The sequence below is a fragment of the Hordeum vulgare genome, chromosome 1H, assembly GCF_904849725.1.
Source record: "Hordeum vulgare subsp. vulgare chromosome 1H, MorexV3_pseudomolecules_assembly, whole genome shotgun sequence".
In the NCBI taxonomy this organism is placed as follows: domain Eukaryota; kingdom Viridiplantae; phylum Streptophyta; class Magnoliopsida; order Poales; family Poaceae; genus Hordeum; species Hordeum vulgare.
This window is the reverse complement of record NC_058518.1, coordinates 444606693-444622516: the sequence shown is the minus strand read 5'-3', so window position 1 is coordinate 444622516 and position 15824 is coordinate 444606693. Positions and strand designations below refer to the sequence as shown.

General features: G+C 42.8%; 1 protein-coding gene across 1 annotated transcript; it reads right to left on the bottom strand.

Moving 5' to 3' along the window:
• Positions 1 to 5301: 5301 nt before the first annotated feature.
• Positions 5302 to 6330, bottom strand: LOC123413419 (ethylene-responsive transcription factor 3-like). The gene has a single exon (XM_045106353.1). The coding sequence runs from the start codon at positions 6074 to 6076 to the stop codon at positions 5498 to 5500; it is 579 nt and encodes a 192-aa protein (XP_044962288.1). The 5' UTR covers positions 6077 to 6330; the 3' UTR covers positions 5302 to 5497.
• Positions 6331 to 15824: the final 9494 nt, after the last annotated feature.

Sequence of the window (15824 nt, the reverse complement as noted above, 5' to 3'; positions counted from 1 at the left end):
TGCTGTAAAATGAGTTAAAAAATAGCATTCATACTACGTATGTATATAAAAATAGTACAACGGAGTATTAATTAGCTGCTAGGAGTAAATGCAACGTGCCTTAACCTTTGTTTATTTTAAAAACGCACGCAAGTCTAATTGTGCCTTCTAAATGTGACGGAGGGAGTATGTTCTGTCAGAATGGTTTGAGGTATGGTCAGATGAGCGTTTATGTACAGAACCTACTGTTCAGTGTCTGGGAAATGTTAAACTTTTGGTTTTGTGCTTGCTTGAATATCAGATTCGTAACTGATTATGGGTGAATCAGTTGCATCGTTTTTTTTAGCCTTGAAGGCGAAAAGTTGTTTTTTGAAACTGAAGGTGACAATTCTTTGTACGTATCATTAATGGCATATCTGCAGTCGGAATTATATTCTTTATTATAGTAATAATTCTGTCGTAGTGCATTGAAATTGAAGAGAAATTGGAATGCAGGGATCATAGTTTTCTATAACTGCTCGGAAACGATAACAAAAATAACAATATCAAAACATAAAGTTGAAACATAGCGCAAAAGATAGTAAGTTGAAATGCTTGCAAGTTTCACTTATACTCCCTTTGTAAACTTTTATAAGAGCGTTTAGGATTTTAAGACACAGCCGACAAATGGTGAATTAGACCATTCTACCCTCAATTTAAATTTCGGATCGTCTTCCTCCTCCAGGAGCTCACGCGGTCCCCATCCTCCAGGAGCTCCTGTCGTCTTCCTCCTCCAGGAGCTCACGTCGTCCCCATCCTCCAGGAGCTCGCGCCGCCGTCTTCCTCCAGGATCTCACGCCGCCGTCTTCCTCCAGGAACTCGCGCCGGCTCCTCCTGCAGAAGCTCGCGCCGCCCACCTCCCCCAGGAACTCGCGCTGCTCACCTCCCCCAGGAACTCGCGCCGGCCCCTGCTGCAGAAGCTCGCGCCGCCCACTCCTCTAGGAACTCGCGTCGCCCCCTTCCTGCAGAAGCTCGTGCCGCCCCTCTTCTCCAGGAGCTCATGCCGCCCGCTTCTCCAGGAGCTCGTGTCGCCCCCTTTGTGCCGGCCCGTGCTGCCCCCCTCGTGCAGGAGCTCGTGCGTGAGCTTGGTCCTCGCCGTGCCTAGCCCATCTGGCTCGTCGCTGCCGCACGCAGAACGTGGTCTCCAGGCAGGTTCTCCTCACCTGGCCCATTGCACAACAACATAAATTACTTCATCAGTTTACAGAGCACACAGTCTTCATCAGTTTACAGAACAACATAAATTACTTCATCAGTTTACAGAAGAATTTACTCCATGTTCTTATGCTGTAGTTACAGTAAAATCTTGCTCAAACATAAATTACTCCACCAGTAATGTGATCTTGCTCCCTGTAATTTTACTGTAAATTCTTCAAATAGACTGAAAGTTAGATTCAGCATAGATTTAGTTAAATGCACAGTCACACATGAGATGTGTTCATTATTTACAGAAGTTACAGAAAAATTCACTATCACATGCTGCACTTGTCTGTCAAAATACAGACCATTGTACTCCTACAACACAGTACACCTTGTCTAAACCATTACTGCATCATTGACAATAATTTACAGAAGAATTGAGTACTTTTATCTGTATTAAAATGCATAGATTCGACAGATTGACCACGTAGCAGACTTTACAAATGGATTAGTTGAATGATCATACTCTGCATTTCAATATTACAATGACATGTCTGTATATAACTTAAATGTGTATTAAACTTGTTGCGGAAAATTTCAGTAAGAGGAGAAGCAATAGGAGAATCAGTAGGAGCAGCACAGCATGGTGCTCCCAGACTTGAATTGCACACCACCTGCAGGAGAAGAAGCACATGATGATGACAATATGATCCAAGAAGAAGATGAGAATATGCTCCAAGAAGATGACAATATGCTCCAAGAAGAAGCAACAAGTACAGTTCAAATACATAGGCAAAGAAAGTCAATGACAGATGAGCAAAGATACGCTGTCTACATGGCACTACGTACCTTGAATCTGGCCAGGGGTGGCAAGTTCAAAAGAAATGACAAGAAGGATGTCGCTCAAATTTTTCAAGTTGGTGTCCAACACATTCGAAAAATCTGGATGACAGCAGAAAGACAAATATCGCTTGGCCAGGAGGTGGATGTATCCAACAGAAGGAAAGGAAGATGTGGAAGAAAGGGAAAGGATGATGCTCTAAACAAAATCCCCACGGTTCCATTGAATAGAAGGTCAACTCTTAGGTCACTTGCTTGCCAATTAGCTGTCAGTCACACTACACTGTACAAGAAACTCAAGCTTCGCAAGATTAGGAGGCACTCCAATCGTTTGAAGCCATTCTTGAAAGAAAAGAATAGAAGAGAAAGGATCAAGTTTTGTTTGTCAATGCTTGACGAGACAACCTTAGCAGTTCCAAGACCTAAATTCATCGGTATGCACAACATTGTGCATATTGACGAAAAGTGGTTCTATATGACAAAAATGAATAGAAACTACTACCTCCTCCCCCAGGAAGATGACCCAGTCAGAACTGTTCGAAACAAGAACTGTATTGGGAAAGTGATGTTTCTGACCGCTGTTGCTCGACCCAGATTTGACACTGAAGGCAATGTCACATTCTCTGGTAAAATTGGTGTCTGGCCCTTTGTGCAAGAGATCCCCGCTGCTAGAAGAAGTGAATATAGAGCACGAGGGACCATGGAAATCAAGTCTGTCAACGTGAACCGGCAGGTAATGAGGAGGTATATGATAGAAAAAGTGGTTCCAGGAATAAAGGAAGTGTGGCCCGTAGATGATATTAATGCAATATTGATCCAGCAAGATAACGCAAAAACCCACATTCTTCCTGGTATACAGAGTTTGCAGAAGCTGTGGCTACTACTGGTCTGGACATTAAAATAATAAACCAGCCTCCAAATTCTCCTGATCTAAACGCACTTGATCTTGGATATTTCAGATCCCTTGAGTCTTTGACCGACTGTAGAGCTCCGACGACTATCAAAGGATTGATTCAAGGTGTTCATGAAGAATTTGATGAGTATGATGTCGGGAAACTCAATAGAATATTTGTAACACTTCAGACCATCATGGTCGAAGTGATGAACCATGGAGGAGAAAATTCATATAAAATTCCACATTTGCGGAAGGAGAGATTGGAAAGGCAAGGAATCCTACCACCTAGAATCCATTTTCCTCGTGAAGTGTATGAAAATGCCATGGAGTTGTTAGAACAAGATGTCATGGAGTAGTGGAGTATGTTGAGACTTGTAGTGCTCTGATGGAACTTGTTTGTGGAAATGCATTATTGAGACTTGTATTGTTTGTGGATATGTATTATTTATAAGTATGAAATGGATTATTCCATATGTGTTGTCTGAAATTATATGCAAGTTTCTAAACTTTATGGAAGTTTCTGAATTTTACATGAAAGTTCCTGATTTTTTGAATAGTGAACCACCAGTAGGAGTAACTAGTGAAGCTTGCTGGAGTATTTTGAATCTCTGTTGAAGCTGGAGTATTTTGCAAAAAATGACTCAGGATCTTGTATGCAGGATTTTATTCCTAAAGTTTGAACAATGAAACCTTGTGTATGCTTGCAAGACAAAAATGATGGCTCTCTCCTCTTGTATGCAAGATTTTATTCCTGAAGTTTGAACAATGTGTATACTCCCTCCATATTCCTAAAGTTTGAACAATGAAACCTTGTGTATGCTTGCAAGACAAAAATGATGTCTCTCTGCTCTTGTATGCAGGATTTTATTCCTTAAGTTTGAACAATGTGTATACTCCCTCCATATTCCTAAAGTTTTACCTTGTGTATACATCTACTACTCCCTCCATATTCCTAAAGTTTCACCTTGTGTATACATCAGCAGCAGCAAAACACAAAATCTGCAGTGACATCATCAGCAGTGATCTACAATGCATGAAGATCCTATCCCAAGTCTGTCTTGATCATCATTGAACAGTGATATCATCAGCAACAGAATGAAATAATCATAAGAGCACACAGTGTGAAGCAGAGCACACAAGCAGAGCACACAGTCTGAAGCAGAGCACACAAGCAGAGCATAAACAAGTTTTTTCTTAGCATCTCAGAAGCAGAACACACAATCTGCACACAAGGGAACGAAGATGAAGTCTGACCTGATCTGCACATGAAGATGAAGTCTGACCTGATCTGCACATGAAGATGAAGTCGCCCGGCAGCTTGAACTCCCCCTCGTCCGGCAGAGCATCTCCAACTCCACATCTGCAGGACCTCCTCCGCTCCTCGTCATGCAGACCCATATGCAGGACCTCCTCCGCTCCTCCACAACAACAACTACATCTCCAATATCGGCGCTCCTCCTTGCATGACGAGGAAGACGCGAAGCACCAGCGTTCCTCGCCGTCGGTCGAGCAGGACAAGGCTGTCTTGCTCGCGCTCGTCTCGCTCCTCCTCGACCTCGGTAAAAAACCCAGCTTTACCTCAAGCAGGAGAAGGGAGCGAAAGGGAGAAGCGGCGCGGGTGAGGGGGAGCGGCGTGAGCGAGAGGGAGAAGCGGCGCGGGCCAGGGGGAGCCGCGCGAGCGACGGAAAGCGGCGCAGGAGAGCGGCGCGGGCCAGAGGGAGAGCGGCGCCGGCGAGCTAGGGATTTTGGAGTGAGGGGAATCGCGAGTGAGCGAGTGAGGTGACGGAGGGGCAAAATGGGAAACAACAAGATTTTCGTAGCGTTACGAAATTTGAACTGCAATTCCTAAACGCTCTTATAAAAGTTTACAAAGGGAGTACTTCCTTCGTCTCAACATAATGTTTCAAATTCAATATAAATTTGTACTATGGCTACAATAAAGTTGAGACACTCCCTCAGTTCTAAAATAAATGTCTCAGCCATAGTACAACTTATAATAAAACTAGTATAAAATTAAAACACTTATTTTTAAGACGGAGGGAGTATAATCTGTTTACGCCGTGTATTCTGTTGGAACATCATTGCGCCAGGAAAAATTTACAAACACATTGACGGAATGACCACACAACCACGCAGTGGTTAACAAACTTTGCACAGCCAAAACTGACGCATTCGTGCACCCACCGCACGTACGCTTGGGCTCACGGGTGAGCACCTGGGCCACATGCAACTCAGGGAAGCATGTCCATGGAGACCGCACGAACACAAACTAAGTTTAGAAGCGGCAAAAAAAAAAAAAAATCAATTTTTACATCATTTCACGAAATCTCGGGTTAAAGTGTGTTGCAAAGAGATACTAGCAAGGAGGCCAGAAGTGCAAGAGATGAGCAAAAACGAACACCAGCCAAGGCGACAGCGACACAATGTGAAATTTTGCTGAAATGGGCAGCAGTATATGTACACAAGACACGGACGAGTCTTCTCCACCACCCCACTAAATTACCTCTACTCTACTCAGTACTCACTACGTACGTAGTACTCTACTACCTACCATGATCCTACGCCTGGAAGCTGGAGCTCTACACCCTTGCGCGGCGAAAGAGATCAGGACCCAAACAGCAGCGACGGCGGCTCGTTGAGGTCGAACTGGGGGCAGCTGCTGGGCCCCGTCCGGAGCTCCAGCACCGTGGACGGCAGCGACGGCGCGGCGTGGGCCGGGAGCGGCTGCGCGAGGAACTCCTGCAGCCTGGACGGGAAGTAGACGAAGTGCCAGGGGGACGGGTTTGCGACGTCGAGGCGCCCGCCGAAGGGCCGTGCCGGCGGCCGCGGAAGCAGGCACGGCTGCTGCTGCTGCTGGTGCTGGTGGTGGTGGTGGTGGTGCGGGGGGAGGTGGCCGCTGCCGAAGTTGGTCCGGGCCTTGGACCCGCGCAGCGCGACGGCGGCGCGGTCGTAGGCGAGCGCGGCGTCGACGGCGGTGTCGTAGGTGCCGAGCCACACCCGCGTCTTCTTCCACGGGTCGCGGATCTCCGCCGCGTACCGGCCCCACGGCCGCTTCCGGACCCCGCGGTAGTGCCCCTGCGCCTGCGACCGCCCCACCGCCTCCCCGGCACCGCCTCTCTGCACCACGCCCCCGCCTCCGCAGCTGCTGCCGCGCCGCCCCCTCATCTCCGGCGGCATTTGCATGGTGCCTCGCTCGCTTCACGGAGCTGGTTGCTTCTACTACTGGCAAGTGCGAGTGTCAAGAACACAGACGGCCCGGTGGTGGCTCTTATACGGAGCGAGAGGAGGCCGGGATGGGCTGGCTCGCAGCTTGAGCTTGGCCACTGGCTCTGGCTCTCCCACACGGATCCACCCTTGCTGCCGAACCTATGGCTACTATGGCTATGGCGCGCCTCGTGAAGTGGGGAGGCACAGTGGCAGGAGTGGCATAGGGGCTCCGCGGGGTAGGCGTCGGGGGGTTTGAGGGAGGGCTGTCGCTGACCGCGCCTCGTGCGGTGCCTCCGCCCCAGCAGCCGCCGCGCGATTTGACGCTGCGCGGGGCCCTGCCGCCCTGCGCACTGCCACGGCCGTGACGCAAGCCCTACACCATCCTTCATGCATCCAACCCCGTGCCGTCCCGTCCGCCCCATCCCGCCGTACTGCGCCCGCGGCTATGGCCGGCCTAGGTTGTAGTACTAGGTTCTTGACGGTAGTAGTAGTAGCCGCGCTCATTGACCCTCTGCCGCATCTGTGCGCTGCCGTGCGCGACCGGGCAAAGAGACCTGAGCCTGGCCTGCACGTTGCGTTGTGTCACCTACGTCCCGTCGTACGAGTGCCGCCCAGTGGCAATGTACGTACGTGCCACCAGACCTTTTTATCCGTGTGGCCCTGCTTGGGCACGGGCACGGTCGTTCGCCCCGGCAGAATATCAGTTTTTTTTTATTTTGCAAAAACGAAGCAGAATATCAGGTGCTAGCGCTACCATTATTCACAAAATACATTTTAATGTTTTAAAAAGAGTTAAATACACTACGGGTGTCTTAATTAATCTATCATGATCACATTGACGCTTATAAAGTTATAAAATACACAAAACTAATGCTTGGCATGGCAGAGAAACATAAAGTTGCGGGGAGGAGTTCCAACCTCGGACCTCGCGAACAAGGGTTCTATGGCATGCTCAAACTGACCACCACATGAGGCTCTGCTAAGTAAACATATTTGAGTAGAACTGTATATGCCGTGTTGCTATTTTTACCTCTTCAAGCATTTCTCTTATTATTTATTTGAATATATAATGCTTTTATGGGCATGTACAAGTTATTTTATTATTATTTTCATGTGTTTTTTTCTTTGAAAAAGAAATGTAAGAAAATATTACAACTGCCATAAACTCAAAGAAAGTGTTAGTTCATTCAAAACAAATGTTCAACATATTTTTGGAAAATCCTCAGGTTTCTGAAAACGTGTTTTTGAAAGTGTTCGTGATGCATTGAAAATATTGACAACATCTATTTAAAAAAAATCAACACGTATTTTTTCTATAAAAACACTTTAAACATTCTTGGCACATTGATAGATTTTTTTTATTACACAACGACTTTAATACATACTGAACAGTTTTGAAAATACAATGTTGTAGATTTTTCAATAATTATGTATTCTAAAAATACAAAAAAAGATAAACAATAATTGTATGTACTTGTGGTCGTGAAACAAGATACAAAAAGTTAACAATATTTGATACTATACATTGAACTGTTTAAATCAACATAATAGTTTGAAAAGTTCATGTTTACCTCCTCAAACTACACAATAATGAAAAATAGAATAATGGTCGCATATTGATAATTATTTTATTTTTATATGAAAAGATTTATATATATCATAAATACTAAATTGTAACATGTACAAAGAACAATAAATAACGTACAGTGAAATTGCACATCAATAGGTAGAAAAAATCTATATAAGTTTCCGACGAACAGTTGTAGTTTGCTTGCCGTTCGTCAGGATCGATAGGCCCTATGTTTCATGTGTCTCGTGGTTGCCGCCTCTCTTGGCGGCACCAGCAAGTGGGACAAATTGGTGCGGGTACAAGGTTGGTGGCCCGACGGCGGTGGATTTGGTGTTGTTCCCCGACAACAGCGGTGGAATGCGTCAGATCTGGATCCGCGGGGAACATCTTCGGCTGACACGCCACATCGTCAAGCGCGTGTTCCGGAGGGCTGGCCTTTGGCTCACAACGCCTACAAGGCTACAACGCTAGCGTGGATTTTGTTTGTTGGTTCTCAACCTCTTCCCTTGGTGTGCGTCTCGACGACGCTCACGATCGACGACGGCTTGAGATTTGGTTGTTTGTAGGGATTTGAGTGAGCTTATTTGTAATAATCTTTTATGTGCATTTTTTTTCTGCAATGTTTCATCGACATTTGTCATGTCCCGGTATTTCTGGTAGTTCCACATCTACTAGAAGAGTTTAGCACGCTTTCCTGTGCCAAAGAATGTTTCACGTGTATGTTTTCTTAACAAATCCAACTAACACTACAAGAATATGCTTCTTTGCCATCATCCGTGGCAGACGGCAAAGGGTTACTCCACGGATAGCAAAGGCCTTTGCCGTTCGCCGGTAGTCGGCAAAACTTCTACGGTTGCTTGCATCGATAAAGGGCCTTCTTTGCCGTTTGCCTCCACGCAGTGGACGGCAAAGGCTTTTGCCATGAGTCATCGATGGCAAGGAGACGACAAAAGAGGTTAGACGACAGCCACATGCACCTACTCCGTTAGGTGGCTAACAGAGTGTTTATCATCTGCTTTTTATGGCCATCTTTGTCGTCTGCCGGCATGGAAAACTTTGCCGTCTCCCATGGCTGTCGTCGGCCGACATGGCCATATTTGCTGTCTGCCGGCTTGGGCATCTTTGCCGTCTGTCGCCGTTGTCGTTCGCCCGCTTGGGCACCTTTGCGTCTGCCGGCTTGGCAACCTTTGTCGTCTGCTAGCGTGGCCATCATTGTCGTCCGCCGGCCGGCGTGGCAGCCTTTGCCGTCTGCCGGGTGGCCTCCTTTGCCATCCGCCTGGTTAGCCCTTTGCCGTATGCCGCGGACGGCAAAGTTACCATATGGTCCAGCCGGTTGCCCAGGTTGCACATGTGGGTGACACGCGACACCTTTGCCATCTCCCGGCTGATGACAAAGACCTTTGTCGTCCGCTGGCAGACGGCAAAACACCAACATTGCCACTGTTTTGTTTGCTTTTAGATATTTTCCTGCATTTTAAAAATACACATATGATATATATAATTTCTAACACCCACATAAGCTTCAAAATACACATATCATATAAGCAGCAAATAGGCCATGTATCAAACATCATATAAGAGCAAAACAACAAATAGGCTAGCTTCCAATACATACAAAGTTTCAATCATCATATATACACATACTTATCTTCATACATAGACATAGTTTCACACTGTTTATCTTCTCGAAACATAAAGTAAATAGTAGCATTCCATCAATGCTAGCTTCCATGAATGTCATCTTCCATGAAGTGAATCAAATCTGCAAAATGAAAATAAGAAAGTTAGAAGAAGAACAAAACAACAAGAAGAAGATGAAGAAGAAGCAGAAGGTGAAGATGATTACTTATCTTATTTTGAGCTTATTATGTCATTTCGGAGGAAGCTACGCTAAGTTATGAGCTAACCAAGGTTCTTGTGCTATTTTTTACATAACTAAGCTAATTATGTCATAAGTGAGCTAAATAAGCTAATTATGTCGTTTTGGAGAAAAATTAGCTATGTCATTTTGGAGAATAAAACTAGAAGGAGGAGGAGGAGGAGAACACTAGAAGGAGGAGGAGGAGAAGAACAAGGAGAATGAGAAGGTGAAGATGATTACTTATCTTTTTTTGAGCTCGTTATGTCATTTTGGAGGAAGATACGCTAAGTTATGAGCTAACCAAGGTTCTTGTGCTATTTTTGACCTAACTAAGCTAATTATGTCATAAGTGAGCTAAATAAGCTAATTATGTCATTTTAAAGGATAATTAGCTAAGTATGTCATTTTGGAGAATAAAACTAGAAGAAGAAGGAGAAGGAGGAGGATAAGACTAGAAGAAGGAGGAGAAGAAGAAGAAGGAGGAGGAGGAGGAGAAGAAGGTGAAGATGATTACTTATCTTGTTTTGAGCTTATTATGTCATTTTGGAGGAAGATACTCTAAGTTATGAGCTAACCAGTGTTCTTGTGCTATTTTTGACCTAACTAAGTTAATTATGTCATAAGTGAGCTAAATAAGCTAATTATGTCATTTTGAAGGATAATTATCTAAGTATGTCATTTTGGAGAATAAAACTAGAAGAAGAAGAAGGAGAGGGAGAAGACTAGAAGAAGGAGGACAAGAAGAAGAAGGAGGAGAAAAAGATGGTGAAGATGATTACTTATCTTGTTGTGAGCATATTATCTCATTTTGGAGGAAGATACGCTAAATTATGAGCTAACCAAGGTTCTTCTCCTAATTTTGACCTAACTAAGCTAATTATATCATAAGTGATCTAAATAAGCTAATCATGTCATTTTTGAGGATAATTAGCTACGTATGTCATTTTGGATAATAAAACTCAAAGAATAATAAGGAGGAGGAGGAGGAGACTATAAGAAGGAGGAGAAGAAGAAGGTGAAGATGATTACTTATCTTGTTTTGAGCTTATTATGTCATTTTGGAGGAAGATATGCTAAGTTATGAGCTAACCAAAGTTCTTGTGCTATTTTTGACCTAACTAAGGTAATTATGTCATAAATGAACTACATAAGCTAATTATGTAATACTGGAGGATAATTAGCTAAGTATGTCATTTTGGAGAATAAAACTAGAAGAAGAAGGAGGAGGAGGATGATATATCACTTGATAGAGGCGAGGGTGTCCCGATCTTTCGGTGAGATGATAACTATCAATTTGGTGGAGATGAGTTTGACGATCCGACTACAAACATGCACAACGTCGCACCTTAGCAATCGCTAAACCAATCTCTAAGAGGTTATTGACCACGCCGGAGCACGATCAATCTGACCACGAAGGTCTATTCCTACAAGCAATCGAAGAACAAGCAAGAATATGATATTGCAATCTGAATATTGGGAATATATATGAAATATTGATAAGGGTGGGGATCCGAAAGCGGTCTTAGTCTGGTTGTTGGACACAAACGAAGTACACGAAGTTGCAATGGCTAACTTTTAACTATACAAATCCCAACCAAAAATCTACTAGCTTGATCTACTTATATAGGAACAAGAGGTGGCGGCCAAGGAGGTGGGAGGACATCCCAAGGCAGCATAAAACTAACCCTAGGTCGTACAAGGCCTATGGGCCCAAGTGGACATGGTGCAACACCTTTGGACTTGTTGTTTGACTCGGATTCTGGTTTAACGTCATTTTGTTTGGTCGATATCTGCATGCTCCGTACGAATTTGAAAATGATTTCAATTGGGCCTGAAAACCAGGAAAATCTACTGTGCAGCCCAAAAAGAATCACGCAATTCGGAGTACGGATGAAAAAGTTGAAGGCGTTTTGATACACGTATGTCTGTGCAGTCTGAATCTGAGTCCAGAACGTGAAAGACTTGAACTCTATCTTCTCTTGGACTAAAAGTGACGTGAGAGAACTTCTTGAACAACAACTAATTATTTCCTTTGACATGAGAGGACCTCTTGAATAACATCCAAACAATTTCCTCTTACCTTGTCATGACACGTGATTCATACAAGTGTTCGGCCATTCTGCATTTAGGCATAAAATAAAAACAGGTGAAGTATTTTTGTTCTGGATAACATAAATAAATTATTGCATGAGTTTTATCAGAAATCACCTCAAATAAATATGCATATGCAATGATTGTGATAATATCAAAGGTAGTCATCTCCTCATCATCCTCTCCTTTTTGAAAATAAAGTTGTCCTCGGCGCTGCTTAATCTGAAATTTGGCTAACAAAAGAGACAAGTTGTACATGTTGTATATGTATATGTCATACATTTTTACTTCCCTTGGTTTTTGCACATATGACACATGTATACATGAGTAACTTTCATATGTTATGAAATATAAAGCCAAAATATTATCACAAGTAGTAGAAAGCATGAAAATATTGCAAGTCAGTTTGCACATATAAGTGAAGGTCTTATTTATTCAAAAGGTTGACAATGCTCATCACTATACCATCCCAACATTGGTGAAGAAAATTGAATTGTTTCAAATGTACATGCTACAACAGGTTGAACTAAGCAAACATGCAACATGCCATTTGACATAGAATTATTACCAAGATTGGAGGTCATATCAAAATGATTAAACATTGGAACAATTATTTTCAAACATATTTGATCCAAATGTGATTTATTGCCTTTTTCACATGGTTCTTTCTCAACAATAGTTAATTCAATGGTTGCACTCAAAATTGTTGATATTGTAGTTGTTTGAGCACACGACAAAGTCAAATCATCAACGTAGTTCTCTAAAATAGGTGGTGTGATCAAAGCATAGGTGGCTCATCACAGGGTACATTGCAATTGACAAGGCATTCATCATACTCATGTGGAGGTGGAAGATAGGTACCTTTTTCATTACCTCTTATGATCAGCTCAGATGATGTAGGCACTCTCGATGGTAACATGTCACATGGTGAAGGTGATGTATCCCTCACAACAATTGATGTGATTGTCATAGTACGCCCAGTAGTTCAAGGAACAACCATATCAACTCTTGGAATAAGCACCTTGCGCTCGTTCTCCTTGTGGGAAATACGTCATTTTATTTCCTGTTCAACTTTGCAAGCAAGACAAAACAAACGATCCATAGGATAACACTTTTCATGAATTAGTATCTTCTGAATATCATGGTTTAACCCTCCCAAAATCTATCCATAAAATCTTCTTCACTTTCTTCTAATGAGGAATGCAACAAGGTTGTTTGTAAATCATCATAATATTTTGTTACGGTGTCACTACCTTGTTTTAAATGTTGTAGCTTTTTTAATCATGCAACAAGTATAATAAGTAGGAACGAATGCGTGTCTCATGGCAAGTTTCAAATCATACCAAGTAGTAGGTCTATAATCAGGGTGTAACCGACAATATTCGCTCCACCAAACTGAAGCATAACCGGTGAAAGAACCAATCGCGACCTTAACAATCTTATGTTCAGCAAAATTATGGGAAGCAAATGTATCATTTATTTCAAATTCCTATTCAATGTATAAAGAAGGTCTAAAACGGCTATTAAATGGTGGTATAGAAACATTAACCTCATTATGTGCATTTGTATCTCTCTGCACCTCTCGTAACTGTTGTTGTGGTGGCACGTCTCCCACGATCGAAGAAGCCCATGAACTAACAACTATGGATCCTGTCATGACTAGTAGAAACAAGAAGCAAAAATCCAAGAATATTGTTCCTATGAACTATGAGGATGTGGTGGTAAAACGCTCACAGTAAAGCAAATATCAATGTCTTACAAATTCTTACCATGCAGCAGGCGGTGACCGGCAACCGACGGTGTCAATATCTCCGAAGATTGAGTAAAGCGATTACAACGTAAACGTATTTATACACGGTGTAGAAGTATGTGGACCTAGTAAGGTAAACGTATGTATGGTAGCAAAAGATTACCAATAATCAACTCAGATATGCAATGCTGAGTAAACACTCAATGATGGTACTGTGCTGGTCTTAGGCTAGACCGTACTAGAGACGCGAGCCAAGAACACTAATGGAGTCACGTCAAAGCACAAATAGTAGCAATGAATGATATGAAGTAGCTCTGGATAGGAAGATATAAGTGAAGATCACAATGGCAGTAAAGATAGTGATGATAAATGACCCCAAGCAGGATAAACCAAAACTATCTCTAGAACTTCCCTCCTGAAAATATTATGTGAAATTTCTGGTATTTTTTTCTCAAGAATGCTACTGACTCAAGCTTTCGAATGCAAAAAGAATCACTCGATTCCGAGATCGTATGAGGACTCAAAAAATTCGGGAACTGACTTGAAAAATATTGACAAACTCTGTTCCTGACGTTCGGAGGGCAAAAAGTCCTATTTAGAAGCCGATTTGGAGTTAACAATTATGAACTAGCTTGATCAACTATTCAGATGCGGCTCGTCGATAGCTCGAATTTGAGTACTCGTGGAGCCAAAACGCTCATATATTGCGTGAGTAATAAAAAGTTGAAGCATGTTGAAAAGTATGATCCAATTGTGTGAGTTGACACTCTCGTGCTTAACATTTGTATTTATGTGATGAAAACGGAGCCATGCCATGTTAATATTATAAAATGAATAGGGGGCGAACATTATTTAAGAATCGTATATTTTGAAACTTGATGATTATGTTGCTTATATTCATGAATATTATTATGCTCATGTTTATTGATTCATCATTTCTCAATGACAATACCTATATTTGATTACATGCTCCATAGCATGTCACATCAAAAATTCTGCTTTTATCATTTAACTATTCGAGGAGGAGCACGAATTAAGCTAGGGGATGCTGATACGTCTCCAACATATCTACAATTTTCTATTTGTTCCATGCTATAATATTATCATTCTAGGATACTTTTTGGGTATTTATTTAGTGATTAATATTATTTTTGAGCACTAACCTATTAACCAAGTGCCCAGTGCCACTTGTTGTTTTCTACATAATTTTGGCTTTTCAGGTTACAGTACCAAACAAAGTCTAATTGCCCCAAAACTTATTGATGTTTTTTTGGACCAAAAGAATACCTGGAAGCTTAACGAGGAGACTGAAGGCCACACGGGGGAGCCACCACATACCAAAGCGCGTCCAGGGTGGGGGTCATGCCCTAATGTTTGGTGGGCCCCCTGGGGCCTATTGATGTCCCTGTTAGAGCATATATCTCCATATGTGGTTTTGGTAATTGATGATAATTCCTATGGACTAATGGTTGCCTTAAGTTATATTTATAGGATTTGTCCATAGGCACTTCTTGAGGTCCATCTGTTGGGTTCAAGGAGTTTATATGATGACCAAGATGGTATTCAAGGTATTATCCAAAGAATGGTCATAGAGACACAAGGTTGACCAAGATCTTAGACAAAGAGTAAATCAAGATGATCAACACACAAAGCGTACAAGATGTACCGAGAGGGATCAAGTGATCCCATGGTATGGTAAGCATTGTCCATTACGTGTTTGTGTACTAACCCATGGTCTTCGTGAGAGTTCTATGTGTGGGTTAGGTGTGTTTCCATGGGCTTGCGTCAAAAGGAAGATCTCATACAACCCATGAAGGATGATGTCAAGTGGCGATCGTCATCAAGATTGCGGTGTGCAAGTTCAAGAGGATCAACACGAATATATCGTGCTTGAAGCTTGCCGTCCATTGTGGTGACAATGGACTTGTGAAGGTATGTTGAAGAGTGGCTCACCCATAGTGAGTATGGGGCAACAATCAACTAGTCTTCATCAAGACGACGCAATCAAGAAAGGTGGTCCATCTTGAGGAAGCCAAGATCATCATCATCTAGCTCAAGAGGTCGAGGTGCAAGGTATAGGTTTGCCCTTGATAGGTTTTGTGTTTAGGATAGAATGTTGTACTGTCAAGGGGGGCTCTCAAGTGATTAGCTTGACCGTATCGTTCGTTGAGAGCTCAAACCATTTGCATCCTTGCATCATACTTCTTGGTTCTTATTTTGTGTTTCTCTTTGTGAGTTTTAGAGCTTATGGTCATCTTCATGACAAGCTCGAGTTCATCGAAAACGGAGTCCATATGCAACTACTATGATGTTTTCGATGTTGGAGTTTTTGCCGGTTCTTAATTCATAGAGGTCTCACATCTCTAGATCATTGGCATTTTCATATCAGCATGGTCTTAAGATTGCTCTTGTCGTCCTGAATCCAACAAGCTTGGGTTTGCTCGATTCGGAG